Source organism: Capricornis sumatraensis, chromosome 11, assembly GCF_032405125.1.
Source record: "Capricornis sumatraensis isolate serow.1 chromosome 11, serow.2, whole genome shotgun sequence".
Classification (NCBI taxonomy): domain Eukaryota; kingdom Metazoa; phylum Chordata; class Mammalia; order Artiodactyla; family Bovidae; genus Capricornis; species Capricornis sumatraensis.
Window position 1 is genome coordinate 43,846,797 of NC_091079.1, and position 16,006 is coordinate 43,862,802.

General features: G+C 39.2%; 1 protein-coding gene across 1 annotated transcript; it reads right to left on the reverse strand.

Moving 5' to 3' along the window:
• Positions 1 to 4,709: 4,709 nt before the first annotated feature.
• On the reverse strand, positions 4,710 to 14,526 carry CYP7A1 (cytochrome P450 family 7 subfamily A member 1). The gene is made up of 6 exons (XM_068983852.1): positions 14,414 to 14,526; positions 11,993 to 12,233; positions 10,215 to 10,792; positions 8,446 to 8,576; positions 6,829 to 7,004; positions 4,710 to 6,014 (listed from the first exon to the last, which is right to left on the reverse strand). The coding sequence occupies exons 1-6, from the start codon at positions 14,491 to 14,493 to the stop codon at positions 5,715 to 5,717; spliced, it is 1,506 nt and encodes a 501-aa protein (XP_068839953.1). The 5' UTR covers positions 14,494 to 14,526; the 3' UTR covers positions 4,710 to 5,714.
• Positions 14,527 to 16,006: the final 1,480 nt, after the last annotated feature.

Genomic DNA, 16,006 nt, shown 5'->3' on the forward strand with positions numbered 1-16,006 from the left:
GCTGAGCCCACGCTATAGAGCCTGTGCGCTGCAACTATTGATGTCCATGTGCCCTAGAGCACATGCTCCACAACAAGAAAAGCCACCATGGGACGCCTGAGCACTGCAACTAGAGAGAGTCCCTGCTCGCTGCAACCAGAGAAAAACCATGGTAGCAACAAAGACCCAGCATAGCCAAAAATAAATTTTTTAAAAAAAGTTTACTTATAAACATGGAAATCTGAGCTTTGTGTAATTTCCATATGTCATAAAATATTATTATTCTCTTGATTTTGTCCAACCAATAAAAAACGTAAAAACCACTCAGGTTTCAATCTATACACAAACAGGACACCTTTGGCCCACAGTGCCATGGACTGGCAACCCCTAGTAAACAAGAATAAAGATGTGGAAAGATGTGTGGACACATTCAGCAAGAGACAGGCATGCCTCATTCTGTTGCGCTTCCCTTTCTTCTGCTCTGCAGATGCTGCTTTAAAAAAAAAAAAAACCAAACTGAAGGTTTGTGGCAACCCTGCATCAAGCAAGTGTGCTAGCCCCATTTTCCAACAGCATTTGCTCACTCTGGTCTCTGTGTCACATTTCGGTAAGTCTTGAAATATTTCAAACATTTTCATTATTATTATATTTGCTATGGTGTGATCTGTGATCTTGGATGTTACTATTGTAACCATTTGAAGGCACCGTGAACCATGTTCATGCAAGAGGACGAACTTAATCAATGCTGTGTGTGTTCTAATTGCTCCATCTGCTGGCTGTTCTCTATCTCCTGAGACACCACAGTATTGAAATTAGGCCAATTAATAACCCTACAATGGCCTCTAAGTGTTCAAGTGAAAGGAAGAGTCCCATGTCTCTCATAAATCAAAAGCTAGAAATGATGATATTTGGTGAGGAAGGCATGTCCAAGCTGAGATAGACTGAAAGCTAGGGCTCTTATACCAGTTCAGTTCAGTCACTCAGTCGTGTCTAACTCTTTGGACCTGACGGACTGCATGCAACACGCCAGGCCTCCCTGTCCATCACCAACTCCTAGAGTTTCCTCAAACTCATGTTTATTGACTCGGTGATGCCATCCAACCATCTCATCCTCCGTCGTCCCCATCTCTTCCTGCCTTCAGTCTTTACCAGCATCAGGATCTTTCCCAGTGAGTTAGTTCTTCGCATCAGGTGGCACATCAGCTGGAGTTTTACCTTCAACATCAGTCCTTCCAATGAATACTCGGGACTGATTTCCTTTAGGATTGACTGGTTGGATCTCCTTGCAATCAAGGGACTCTCAAGAGTCTTCTCCAACACCACAGTTCAAAAGCATCAATTCTTTGGCACTCAACTTTCTTTATAGTCCAACTCACATTCATACACGACTACTGGAAAAACTATAGCTTTGACTAGACGGACCTTTGTTTGCAAAGTAATATCTCTGCTTTTTAATATGCTGTCTAGGTTGGTCATAAATTTTCTTCCAAGGAGTAAACATCTTTTAATTTCATGGCTGCAGTCACCATCTGCAGTGATTTTGGAACCCCAGAAATAAAGTCTGTCACTATATCCACTGTTTCCCCATCTATTTGCCATGAAGTGATAGGACCAGATGCCATGATCTCAGTTTTCTGAATGTTGAGCTTTAAGCCAACTTTTTCACTCTCCCACTTTCACTTTCATCAAGAGGCTCTTTAGTTCTTCACTTTCTGCCATAAGGGTGGCATTATCTCCATATCTGAGGTTATTGATATTTCTCCTGGCAATCTTGAGTCCAGCTTGTGCTTCTTCCAGACCAGCGTTTCTCGTGATGTACCCTGCATAGAAGTTAAATAAGCAGGGTGACAATATAAAGCCTTGATGTACTCCTTTTCCTATTTGAAACAAGTCTGTTGTTTCATCTCCAGTTCTAACTGCTGCTTCCTGACCTGCATACAGATTTATACCAGTTAGTCAAGATGTAAATGCAAAGGGGAAGTTCTTGAAGGAAATGAAAAGTGCTGTTCCAGTGAACACAGGAACAGTAAGAGAGTGAAACAGCCTTCTTGCTGATATGGAGAAGTGGCCTGGATAGAAGGTCAAACCAGCCACAACATTCCCTTGCTGCTGCTACTGCTGCTAAGTCACTTCAGTTGTGTCTGACTCTGTGCGACCCCATAGACGGCAGCTCACCTTAATCAGAGCCTAATCCAGAGCAAGGTCCTAACTCTATTCAGTTCTGTGAAGGGTGAGAGAGGTGTGGAAGCTACAGAAGAAAAGTTTGAAGCCAGCAGATGTTGGTTCATGAGATTTAAGGAAAGAAGTCATCTGCATAGCATCGAAGTGCAAAATGAAGCAGCAAGTGCTGATGTAGAAACTGCAGCAAGTTACCCAGAAGATCTAGCTAATCATAATAATCATAAAGGTAGCTACACTAAGCAACAGGTTTTCAGTGTAGAAGAAACAGCCTTGTGTTGGAAGAAGATGCCATCTCAGGGTTTCCTGGTTAGAGGGGAGAAGTCAATGCATGACTTCAGAACTTCGAAGGACAGCCTGACTCTCTCATCAGGGGCTAATGCAGCTGGTGACTTTAAGTTGAAGCCAATGCTCCTTTACCATTTTGAAAATCCCAGGGCACGTAAGAATTATGCTCAACATACTCTGACTGAGCTCCATAGATGGGACAGAAAAGCCTGGATGACAACATGTATGTTTACAACATGGTTTACTGACTATCCTAAGCCCACTGTTGAGACCTACCACGCTGAAAAAAAGAGCCTTTCAAAATATTACTGCTCTTTGACAATGCACCTGGTCACCCAAGAGCTCTGCTGGAGATGAACTATTAGGTTAATTGCTCTTCCCATGCCTGCTAACATAACATCTATTTTGCAACCCATGGATCAAGCAGTAATTTTGACTTTCAAGTGTTATTCTTTAAGAAATATGTATTTCATAAGAAATATATATTACCATAGACAGTGATTCCTCTGCTAGACCCAGGTAAAGTGATTTGAAAATCTTAGGGAAAGGATTCATTACTCAAGGTGCCATTAAGAACATTCATATTTCATGAGAAGAGGTCAAAAATATCAATATTAACAGGAGTTTGGAGAAAGTTGATTCCAAACCCTAATAGATAACTTTGAGAAGTTCAAGACTTCAGTGGAGGAAATAACTGCAGATGTGGTGGAAATAGTGGGGGGACTAGAAATGGGGTCTAGAGATGTGAGTGAGTTGCTGCCTCCTCAGGATAAAACTTTAACATATGATGAGTTCTTCTGATAAGGGAAGAAAGTGGTATCTGAAGATGGAATCTACTCCTGGTGGAGATGCCGTGAAAGTAGCTGAAGTGACAACGAAGAACTGAGAATATGTAAACTTAGTTGCTAAGGCAGTGACAGGGTTTGAGAGGCCTCCCTCCAATTCTGAAAGAAGTTCAAACCATCAGATGATGATTAGCACTTTTTAGCAATTAAGTATTTTTAATTAAGGTATGTACATTTTTTGTTCAGATATAATGCTATTGCACATTTAATAGACTAAAATATACTGTAAAAACATAACTTTTATAGACACTCAGAAACCAGTACTCTTGCCTGGAAAATCCCATGGATGGAGGAGCCTAGAAGGCTGCAGTCCCTGGGGTCGCTGAGGGTCAGACACGACTGAGCAACTTCACTTTTACTTTTCACTTTCATGCATTGGAGAAGGAAATGGCAACCCACTCCAGTGTTATTGCTTGGAGAATCCCAGGGATGGGGGAGCCTGGTGGGCTGCCGTCTATGGGGTCGCAGAGTCAGACACGACTGAAGTGACTTAGCAGTAGCAGCAGAAACCAAAGAATTCATGTGACTTGCATTATTGGGTTGGTCTGGAACCAAAGGAGATCCAACCAGTCCATTCTAAAGGAGATCTGTCCTGGGTGTTCTTGGGAAGGAATGATGCTGAAGCTGAAACTCCAGTACTCTGGCCACCTCATGCGAAGAGTTGACTCATTGGAAAAGACTCTGATGCTGAGAGGGATTGGGGGCAGGAGGAGAAGGGGACGACAGAGGATGAGATGGCTGGATGGCATCACCGACTCGATGGACGTGAGTCTGAGTGAACTCCGGGAGTTGGTGATGGACAGAGAGGCCTGGCGTGCTGCGATTCATGGGGTCGCAAAGAGTCAGACACGACTGAGCGACTGAACTGAACTGAACTGGAACCAAACCCATTATATCTCCAGGATGTGTCTATATGAAATATATTAGGGAATCATATTAGAAATTTAGTCTAAAACAAATATTTTGCAAAAGGGGATTTTGTTAATCTTGGGCCACATGTAAATGAGTTTAATTTTCTTGATATGAAAAATAACTTACACAGGAGATAATCCCATGGTTATATTATTAATAAATTCAATTACTAATAAATTAAATAGAAATATTTAAAATCTTTAATGAATTTTATAAAGTATGGAGAAGATTTTTGAGTGAATAATTATTTTGCTCTTTCTATGAGATGAAAAATGAGCAAAATTGTTGTAACTTAGTAGGTGATCGCTTTAAACATTTGGAATACTTAAAAATTTAAAACAAAAATTCACACTTTTATTTCTGAAAAGTGAATCATTTCAACATTAGCAAAGATTACAATATATCTTAGTATTTGTAGTGCAAGGAAAAAGTTAAATATAATTTATAATATATACATAAAGAAATATCAGTAAAGTATTACAGTTCATAACTCCAATACTTAAATTATTTCACTAAAGCACTGTTGTACACAGTAGCTGAACACTGTGCTATAGCCTAAACTATATTTCCTTCAATTACAACTTGTTTAAAGATAAAAAGTTTTCAAATAAAATACAATGCCAATTTAATGAATTCCTTGCAGTTTCATATCTAAAACTTTCAGATGGTCATTATCATCCAATTTTAATTTTAAAATATATCACATGAGAGCTACATTGTTTTCATAGGTGCATGTTAATAATATCAGAACAAAACCTGCCTTTTCTGGAAAAAAAATCTTCCAATTAATATGAAATCTAATAAAAGTGTAGGTAAAATGATTGAAACCTGACACAGATATTACAGTTTCCAGCAAAAATAAATTAAATATAAAGAGAATATAATAAAACCATCTTTAATGTTCTCAAGATATTAAGACAGTCATTTTAAAAGCCATGAATACTAGATATAAGGAAAGCTGAAAAAAATTTTTATTAAAAGGCATGATATAATCCTTTAAAATACCCTCTGTAATATACATCTATACCCAAAGAGCCCCATATCTGATCAGAAAGTCATGCATTTTCACTAAAACGTGAATGTGTACCTTTTGCATAACCATGGGAGGTTTATATAAAAATAAAGCAGTTTCCTTAGGAAAACAAAAAAAGAAGAACTTTTGCCAAATATTCTGGGAAAAAACAAGCAAACAAACAAAAAAAAGACTTTTTCCTCTGAAAATAATCAAGTTCAGTCCCTGGCAATGTGAACACTCCACAGACTTATTCAAATGAAAACAAATTATTGTGTTTCTAGAAACTAGTTTGTTTTGTTTTTCACTTGCAGAGTCTGAATCAGCATCTGGAAACTGTCACCAAAATGTTAAGATTCACAAGCAAGCACTGGTGAGCAGAACGAACCTGCTGCACCGTTCCACTGCCACTAAACACGTCTGTCCACAGGGCATTGGTGAGTGATGGTGCGCCGCAGACTTGTAACAGCATCAGGGGGCCTCTTTCTCCAAGCATATGTTCACGAATGTTTGAATTTATATCTAAACTCAATATCATGTAATGGTGGTAAAATGCCCAAGCCTGCCCGGGATTGGTCCAAAGGTGGACATTTGACACAGCTCTCCACAAGCTCTAGTTCGAAATAAGAAAGCATCAGGATCAAAAACTGCTTGATTTCCTGGACAGCAAATAATCTTCCAGGACATATAGTGACTCCTGACCCAAAGGGCATGTAGTAATACTTTAACTTGAGTCCATTACTGTAGAAGGTGGTCTTTGTCTTCCCATTTTCATCAAGATAGCGATCATATTTAAAAGTCTGCAATAAAGATGCAAAGGAAACAAATGCATAAGCTAGTTTAAAAAGAATCTTTTTCTGAATCTGGAAGTTCCAAAGGGTAATTTTCTTTTTTAATCCAATCTATGAGTAACATAGCAAATACCCCACCTTGAATCAGAATGTAATAAGAAATAGGAATTTAAAGAAAAGTGAGGGGAATGGGAAAGCTTTATACCTCCCATCCCACCTGGGTGACTAGTTCCTCCCTCCCTTAGGCAGAACGAGAAAGAAGGATTTAGATCAGAAATTAGAGGAGTCAGTATATTAGCCTCTAATTTCCTAGACTTGGGAAGAGGCACTTTTTAAGGAAGGAAGGAGGCAGCTTTATTATTGCAACTGCAGATATAATCTATTAGAGATTGTTGTTGTCGATATTTAGTCACTAAGTCACGTCTCACTCTTCTGCAACACCATGGATTGTAGCCCAAAAGACTCCTCTGCCCATGGGATTTCCCAGGCATGAATACTGGAGTGGGTTGCCATTTCCTCCTCCAGGGGATCTTCCTGATCCAGGGACTGAACCTGCCTCTCCTGCATTGGGAGGTGGATTCTTTACTGCTGAGCCACCAGGGAAGCCTCTAGTAGAGATATGATGGCAAATACCAAGAATAAAAATTAAAATTTCAGCCATCACCCAAATTCTCCAAAATATAATATGAATATTTGACATTAATAAAAGAGACAATCCCTGTGATTTCAATGATCAAATGAATTCTGCAGTGGTAAATTTCCTTTTTATTTCAGTCTGGGTACACATCACCGGGACACTGAACTTTGATGAACAGTCACTTACCAAAGGGTCTGGGTAGATTTCTGGATCTAAATGCATTAACTGTGGATAAAGAGCTATGATGTCATCTTTGCGGATATTATAGGAACCATCCTGGAGGTGCAAAGTGAAGTCCTCTTTAGCCGTACGGATGTTGAGGGAAGCACTGGAAAGTCTCAGAGACTCCTTGATGATACTGTCTAAAGATTTTAAGAGGAATAAAGGAGGAGAGAAAAGGAAGAAGAAAGAACAAAGTATTTATAAAGGCCATGTAATCTAGAGTCTGATATACCCCTAGCAGCCAGTAACACAAACCTAAATAGACTAGGGGAAGCTGGCCAGATCCAAATTTCTCAAACTTTTTTATGTGCTGTGATAAATGATCCGATTGTGCCTAGTGTATTTTTAATCCGATAATCTGAGTTATAATCTCTTGATATAATCTTGATCATCAATGGAAACTAGACTTTCATAATTTTACAGAAAAATAATCTTATTTCTACATGATACTAGACATCTAATAATTGCAAAAAATCAGTAAATAACTTTTATGTGAATTATTCAGTGTATCACTTTTGATATTTAATATACTAACACTTTTATATGGAAATATTTGTTCAAGATGCAGCTTCACTTCGGTGTTTATGTTGCTGTTGCTGCTGCTAAGTCGCTTCAGTCATGTCCGATTCTGTGTGACCCCAGAGACGGCAGCCTACCAGGCTCCTCCATCCCTGGGATTCGGTGTTTATAAGAACCTGTACTTATCATTACACTGCCTGGGGTTGTGTGAGTACACCCTGCATTCTTGTAGGGACATAAAGGGACACAAAGAACATGCTGAGAATAGCTTAAATATGATGAGACCTTCCAGTCTCTGTCCTTTTAACTGTCATGCTTTAAGTGCTCATCACACAATTGTGCATAAAATCATAGCAAGTTAGCACTTGATTTCACAAATGAGAAAATAAGGCCCCCAAAGAGTCGGACATGACTGTGCGACTGAACTGAACTGAAAGTGAAATGACATGTCCGAGGTCTCCACAGCAAATCAGAGCCCTCCCATGGGGCCCGTGCTTCTTGTCTCCCCGTCCCTTCTGCTAGGACACACTGCCCCTGAAAGCATACACTGGTTTCTTGCCTCTAAAGAAACATAAGAAAAGCAAGAGAAAACTTTGTTCTTACTTAAAAACATAGTACTTCTGTATTTCTATAAATCCAGAGAATCAAACATTTTTCAGTGAAATAACTGTCCACCCCATCTTCCAACCCATGCAGCTAACTGTGGTTTCATGGTGGTACCTTTTCCCCTTTCGTTTCATGCACACGAATAATGTACTAACTATAAGAAGAGTGGTAAAAGCAGTAACAAGCGAGGAAGTGCAGAGAAGAGCTTGAGAGCATAGGGTCAAGAGCTCCATGTCAGGCTGTCACTGGTTCCTCCATCCCATCCCAGGCTGTGATGTAACCTCTAAATGCCTGTCTCCTCACTTGTTATATAGAAACAGTACTAGTCTCCAGGCATAGGGTTGCTGGAGGATCAGATGGGACATAACGCCTGCAACAAGTAAGTGTGTGATGTGAGCTGACGACCGCTGGTAGGAGGACACAGAAATTAACATGTAACAACGCACACAAGCACACCTAGCACAGGCATGTTGTCCAGCTGTATCTGATTCAGATGAACAGGACTGTCGTCAAAGCTAACTTTCTGACCAGCGTTCTCTAGTGTTTTATTTACTTCTTCAGTGGCCGCTTTCATTGCCTCTGGGTTTCTATGAAAAGTTAAGAGAAAAGAAAAGATGTACAGAGCATAAGCTTTTTCTCTACCAAAAAGTCTGCAAAAAGGCATTTCCTCCTTCTTTTAATCAGATACAGGTCAAGATACAGAGACGGTGATAAAGGGACATTCCCATTTATTTTTTACTCTGTTTTATAGTTGTGCTTTTAAAATATTTTTATAGTTACTCCAGGTCTTAGTTGGGGCATGTGAACTCTTAGTTGTGAACTCTTAGTCCCTGACCAGGGATCAAATCTGGGCCCCCTTCCCTGGAGGAGTATGGAGTCTTAGCCATGGACCACCAGGGAAATCCCTGTAGTATTTTAAGTCCTTGGATATCAGCAAAAACTGATGAAAGGGTCTCACTACGTAAAAGTAAAACTTGGGCCAGACTTTTAAATAAGTGATTCTAATAAGGATTAAATGATCAAAGTAGTCATTACATGGCAAGTGAGAGACAAAGTTGCCTCCAAGATAACGATTCTAAAGTACTAGCTAAACTGCCAAAGGAAATTTAAATTTACTCTTAAAATCCCTGATTCCACATAAAGCAGCTTTTCCACTTGTATGGTAATTTATTCCTCTGACACTTGGACCTCTGAAATGAATGCGACTTCATTTTAGGGCACTGACATTCACTGGATCCTCAGCGCATGGAACAGGATCGCAGTTAACTAAGTCTCAGAAACATCTGATTGATGTCTTTGCATGACTATCAGGAAATGGCTACTATTACTATAGGATATAAAATTGCTGTTGTAACCTTGCTGTTAATATATGAATTTACTCCAGACAGAGCTTTCCGAAGTAAACATTTTAGAAGACACTTAATCTTTGAGACAGATGAGTTTTTTATCTGAAATTAAAAAATAATATTTTAAAGACATAAAATTGGCAGCCCTCAACAGAACTTTGGCATTCCCAATCCAATTGCATAGTAATTTTGTGTCTGTGAAACATCCAGTTTAACTGGAATAATTCAATAAAACATTTGAATGTCAAATTCCTCAAAGACTAACCTTTGGGAAAGAAATCACGTTATGCAAAGTTTATGCTGTATCCAAGTTTTTTTATATACAGTGTTTAAAAGGCAAAATCTAGCTAAATTCCATCAATAACAGTATATTATGATTGATTCATAGGTATTAGATTTGGTCAAATAGTATTACAGCAACCACTAACTGAGTGAAAAAGCAGCTAATGTAGGCAGGCTGAATCGGCTTAGCAAGCATGCACGCACTGTCCTTTTTGCTGACAGTACATCAGCAATCACATAAGGATATTTTTATGATTATAAAGACCAAATTCATGCACTTAAACAGGCGTCGTGAAGAACAACCTGGCCTTAAGGAGAAGGGCTCTGGGTGCAGACAGCCTCATTGACCCTGTACCAGTATGTTCCTTTCCCCAGGACGATCAGTCTCTGCTCCTATAAAGATGTGTTTAGGGGTCATAGCTATTTTTAGAGGGTCGGATAAGCCGATGTAACTATTGAACATTTACAAGGGTAAATGCCACATTCATGATTGACAGCATGAGAAGGTACCATGAGTCTTTTTTTTTTTTTAGTTACAATGATTGAATTTCTGCTTTCAACTAAAATAAAGAAATAAATGGATAATCTGCTGATTACCTAATCATTTGAAACAAGCTCCAGAAAGTGGCTGGAATGGTGTTTGCTTGTGATGCCCAGAGGACTGCGAGGAGTGACTTGGCTCTCTCTGTGTCATCCAAGGTGGCGAATGTGTCATTCAGAAACCTGACCAGCTCTGAGATGTGGTCTCTTTCTCTGAGCTTCTGGAGCCTCAAGCCCTCCGTCAGCTTCTCCCGGGCGTAGTGTCCTGTCTTGAACACATGGATGGGGAAGCCAGCCACCAGGGCGGGAAAGATTTTGTCAAATTGCTTGAAGTTGTCCAGGCTGTTTTGAATGAGTGCCTTTTGGGCATCTTGCCCTGCAAGATCGCGGCCAAAGAGCGTCAAGTAGCCAGCTTCGAACATGACCCGGTAGCAGAAGGAGTACATCCCCTCGGTCACCCAGGCAGGCGTGGGGGGCTGTGGTGACCCCTGGGGTCTCAGGACAAGCTGGAGGTTTCCCATCATGGCTTCTGTGAGGGAGCTCAAGGCGTCCCCCTGCAGGGTCTTGATGATAGTTTTGCTTATGTTATCAGTGGTGTTTCCATCACTCGGGTCAATGCTTCTGTGTCCAAATGCCTGATGGGAAATGAAATGTGGGAGAAGAAAGAAATTAAGCCTGACCCAGGACTAGTAAATGAGGATGGCATGGCAACCCACTCCAGTACTCTTGCCTGGAGAATCCCGTAGACAGAGGAGCCTGGCAGGCTACAGTCCATAGGGTCATGCGACTGAAGTGACTTAGCAACAGGACTGGTAAACAGCATGATTCTTTCATGATTCTCTACTTGTTAAAAAAGGGGAGGGGAAGGGAACCAGCCTTCCCACCTGAAATTTCATAGCAGTTGTATTTGAAATACCACTTCAAATAAATGGCCAAATCACATCCTTCAAGGCCAACTTCAAGTCCCAGATTATCAGTGAAACTTCCTTCACAACTACTGTGCTCTTCTCTTTCTTATTTTTCTATGCTTCTGCATTTATTTGCATGTTAATTTGGTGTTAATCAAGAGTGTTTCTTTAAAATGTTTATTTATTTATTTGGCTGCACTGGGTCTTATTTATTTGGTTAGAGTACTTGGGAACTCTTAGTTGAGGTGTCTGTGACCTAGTTCCCTGACTAGGGATCAAACCCAGGCCCTCTGCATTGGGAGTGCAGAGTCTTAGTCACTGGACCGCCAGGGAATTCCAAAGAATTTTTTTTTAATCATTGGTTCTCTTTCATATTCCTTCTAGATATATCTTAACCAGATTTTAAGTTACTTAGGGGCAGAGACCAGGTCTAATATTTCTTTGCAGAAACTCAGTTAATATTGATTTATTTTGCTCTGTAAAAGAGCCTTTTAAAGTGATGCCAAAATATCTGGACAATTCCTTAACAAAATTAAACAATTGTGTGGCATGAGTGTGGTAAAACAACTATTGAATGTTAAGTTCCCACATGCGCTCTGGGTGTTGTGTAGAAATTATTGACATGAGTGAGTTTTTAAACTGTCTTATACAGTACCATCTAGTCCAGTAAAACATTTAGTTTTTATTTCACCCTCCTAAACTGGTTAGAAAATGACAAATCTATACCTATTTCAACTTTTTAAATGGTTAGTACCAACAGATTATGTCCAATTTGGTTTATTGTGTTTCTAAGAATCTTCATGTAAGGGTAGCTCTCTTCAACATATCTGTCTTTAAATTGGAGTACATCAGAATGATTAAATAGATTGACATAGAAAAGGTAGAAAATAAACAAGTCTAATGTTATGTAAATGCAAATCTGGTTACCTTCGCAGAAGCAGTAAAGTGAAATTTTTTCCAATCAAAGTATTTTCCATGGCACAGTACTTTATGATATGACAAGGGATTTGTGATGAAGTGGACATAGTTTCCCATCAGTCTGCAGGTGAAAACATGACCGTGTTTCCTTTGATTCGCTCTGAGGAACTTGAGAGGATTGGCACCAAACTGCAGAGCACAACCCAGATACGGAATCAGCCCATTCTCCAGAGGTGGTTCGCCCATCTGCCTGTGAGAAACAGAGATGGTAAATATGGAAAACTGTACATAGTTCTTTGTTTATGTTTATTTATATTAAGTTTACTACCACTGATGTCAAATTTCAAACTCTATAGTTTATTGATATTTTTTTGGTTGGTGAGGCCCTGCTCCTTTACTAAAATAATGAGTCATCTTAACTTAGTAACATGATATGTTGGTTAAAATGATAGATAAATCCATCCATCCATCCATCCATCCATCCATCCATGCATCCATTCAGCAAACACATATGTGTATGTGTGCACATGTGTGTTTGTGTACGGTATGCTCAATCATGTCCGACTCTTTTGCAACTCCATGGACTGTAGTCCACCTGGCTCCTCTGTCCATGAAGTTTCCCAAGCAAGAACACTAGAGTGGGTTGCCATTTCCATCTCCAGGAGAATCTTCCTGACCCAGGGAATCAAACCCGCATCTGTTGCATCTCCTACATTGACAGGGGGATTCTTTATCCCTGCACCACCTGAGAAGCCCTTACTGAATGTCTAATATATGCTGCTCATTCTTCCCAATCAGGAGGATAAAAGGGTCAACCAAGGCCAACAAGAATTTTGCTCTCAATGTAGAAATGAAATTACATTGTAGTGTTTATATTTGTTTCTAAGCATTGTTTGCCTGAGTATCTCAAAATGTTTTATTTTATTGCCTTCTCTAAAGGTATATAGCATACTGAATGACAGAAAGGATTGCAGAATTGAAGTTTTTAAAAATCTTCATAGTTTAAACATTTTATTATTCTGTAATGATAGTTGAAGAGGGAATCTGAGAAATTAGCACATTATAGAGTGAAATTGAATAAGATAGGTATTGACATGGTTGTTGATTATAATTTAGTGCTCTTTCTTATAGTCTAGCATTATAATTTAATGCGCATGCTATTTTAAATGTTTTCATTTAATAAAATAAACATATATTTTCCAACAGAAACCACTCTCCCTCTTTGTAGAATAATATAGCATAAAATAATGATTTTTATTTTCATAGTTTGCAGGTAAGTAGTTTAATTAAAAACAGAAATTACCAAGCCTGAATTAAAATACTGAAAACGAAAAAAAAAAACCTGTTAAAAGGTGGACAACCCATAGCAGCCTACATAGCTGAAGATATGCAGTGGGTAATTCTGTTTTGGAGACTGACATAGTCAAGAATATTTATATGCCCTCCCCCAAATGTTCTTTGAACCAATCAGAAGTTAAATAATTATGGTGGATGTATCTGACTTTATTGTATTTCTTCAACCAGTTGTAAATGATGCACACAAATAAGTAATGTCTCATGTATTTGGCAGTTTCCCAATTCACCATGATTGATTATCATTAGTAATAGTAATCAAGTCTTAACCCTGATGTTAAGGGGACATGGGTTTGATCCCCGGTCTGGGAAGATCCCACCTACCACGGAGCAACTAAGTCCATGTGCCACAACTGCTGAGCCTGTGCTCTGGCACCAGCAAGTCACAACGCCTGAGTCCACACGTCACAACTCCTGAAGCCCATGCAGTTTGAGCACCAAAGCCTGTGCTCCACAACAACCACTGCCATGAGAAGCCTGAGCACTGCAACAAAGAGTAGCCCCCGCTCAGCACAGCCAGGGAAAGCCCTCGCAGCAGCAAAGACCAAGTGAAGCTAAAACTGAATGAGTAAATACAAGGAAGCTTAAAGAAAGAACAGGATGCTCACTGCAGGCTCTATGCTCTTGTCCAGCTTAGCCCGAGTATGTATACAGTGCACAAGAACTAGCTGAAAAGAGAACATTTGTTTAGTCAGAGCATCTATTTAACCTACAAGATAGCAACTGCGGATCCCACTTACCACGTCTATCCTTACTCATCCGCACTTTATATGCACACATGGGCACACAGACATACGCACACACACAGATCTTACAAAGTTTGTGTCAGTGATGTTTAACAAGTTTGTCCATTTTTACATTAAGACTAATATATTTCAATACTAAAAAGGAAACATTGCCATTATATCTCTTGTGAGATCTAATAAAAAAGATACTTAAAAATTTTTTTAATTTAAAAATATTAAGGAAGAAAATGCCAGCATTTGTAAGTACAGAAAACCAACTGTATGGTATAACAATGAAAGTTAAATAACTTTAAATGAATGAACAAAAATGCAATTTAAAGATAAAACTTACCTTCTTCTCATTCCAAGAAGTAGGTATAAACAACAGCACACTGCTATAACAATCCCCCAGGTCAAAGAGAGGCTCATCATTTTGCAAATCTAATGTGAAACCTCGGAGGAGGAGCGTCTGCGATAAGAAAGGTAAGGATGTAACAACAGACTCCAGCTAGACTTTTTATACACGGTAAGATGCTTCACTTGAGTGATCAAAGCAAACAACCATCCCTATTAGGTAAAAAAATAAAATAAAATAACTGGCCTTGAACTAAGTCCACAAGTATCAGAAGAGGTTCCAAAACAATCAGAGGCCTGCCATACTTGATAAGTTGAAGGTCACTCAAACATATGTTGACTTAACATTCAGACCCGGGAATGACAGCCAGTATTACAAATTTAGTACGCTTATGAAAAGAACAAATAAACCTGTTCAAGATGAACATATCAAATAGGGATGTAAAATATAATAAGGCAAAGAAAAGTACGTACAAGTTATCACTAAGCTAATGATTTGATCTTGCTACCTTTAAAAAGAAATCAATTTAAATGATTTACGAGAGAGAGAGCTGTAAAGTTCAAAGGAAAGAGAACTGAGTGAAATGTTTCTGCTGCTTCACGTTTCAGTGCTTTTACAAAAGCGTGGGTATTTTACTATATATAGTAACATGTTGCTTACCTATCACCCTCAAGAAAGAAAGTATCCCACAAAAATTCATCCTCCAGCTAAACACAGTCTAGTGTTTCAAGTCTTTATTAAATTTATGACAATATTCCTTCTGTTTTATGTTCTAGCTTTTTGGCACGTGGGATCTTACCTCCCCGACCAGGGACTGAATCCACACCCCCTTGCACTGGAAGGCGAAGTCTCAACCACTGGACCAGCAGGCAAGTTCCCCACAACACAGTTTATCTTAAAGCATCAAAACTTTATCAACCACTTCTTTCTAATTGAAAATAGGTTTATTAATTTTTCTGATTGCTAAAGAAGTGTAGCTTAATTTCAAATAATTCAAGACTAACTGAAATGTATCTTAGTAGAAAGGGAAAGTCAATTCATAATTTACCTCTGCCACACCTCCCCACTCAGAACTGTTAACTGTTTGGTGTGTATATCCTCCCAAACTTTATTTCTTTGCACACTTATGTAGTAATTGAACGTCTATTTTGTACTAAGAACTCTTTAAAGGTATTCTGACTATAGGTATTAAGAAGATGGGCTGATTCCCTGCTTTAATGAAAGCATTATTTTAGTCGAGAGACAGATAATAAAATATAAGACATAAAATAAGGCAAAGTGCAGAGAGCTATCAGGGCATGAGAGCAACTGTAGGCGTGGTGACTTGCTCCTCTGAGATCAAGGGATTAGCCAAGACAAAACTAGAAAGACGAGAAATCCAAGAAGAAAGAGCAAATGCAGTAGTCCTGAGTTAAGGATGAACTTGGTCTATCTAAGAGCCAGAAAGGATGTAGGATACATTGGAGCAGAGTGAATGAGGGGAAGCTTGGTTAAGATGTAAGACAAAAGACAGTCAAGAGCTCGGTCACATACAGGACGCTTGAGAGAAGCGAAAGAGAGTTTGGAGGGCGGCAGATCAAAACAGTGTCT

Excerpts from the sequence above, each read along its gene's own strand:
- CYP7A1 (XM_068983852.1), bottom strand. The coding sequence starts at position 14,493 with ATGATGAGCCTCTCTTTGACCTGGGGGATTGTTATAGCAGTGTGCTGT. Across the intron at positions 10,793-11,992 it reads ACTTTACTGCTTCTGCGAAG|GCATTTGGACACAGAAGCAT; the intron begins GTAACCAGATTT and ends ATTTCCCATCAG. Across the intron at positions 7,005-8,445 it reads GGACAACATGCCTGTGCTAG|ACAGTATCATCAAGGAGTCT; the intron begins GTGTGCTTGTGT and ends TAAAATCTTTAG.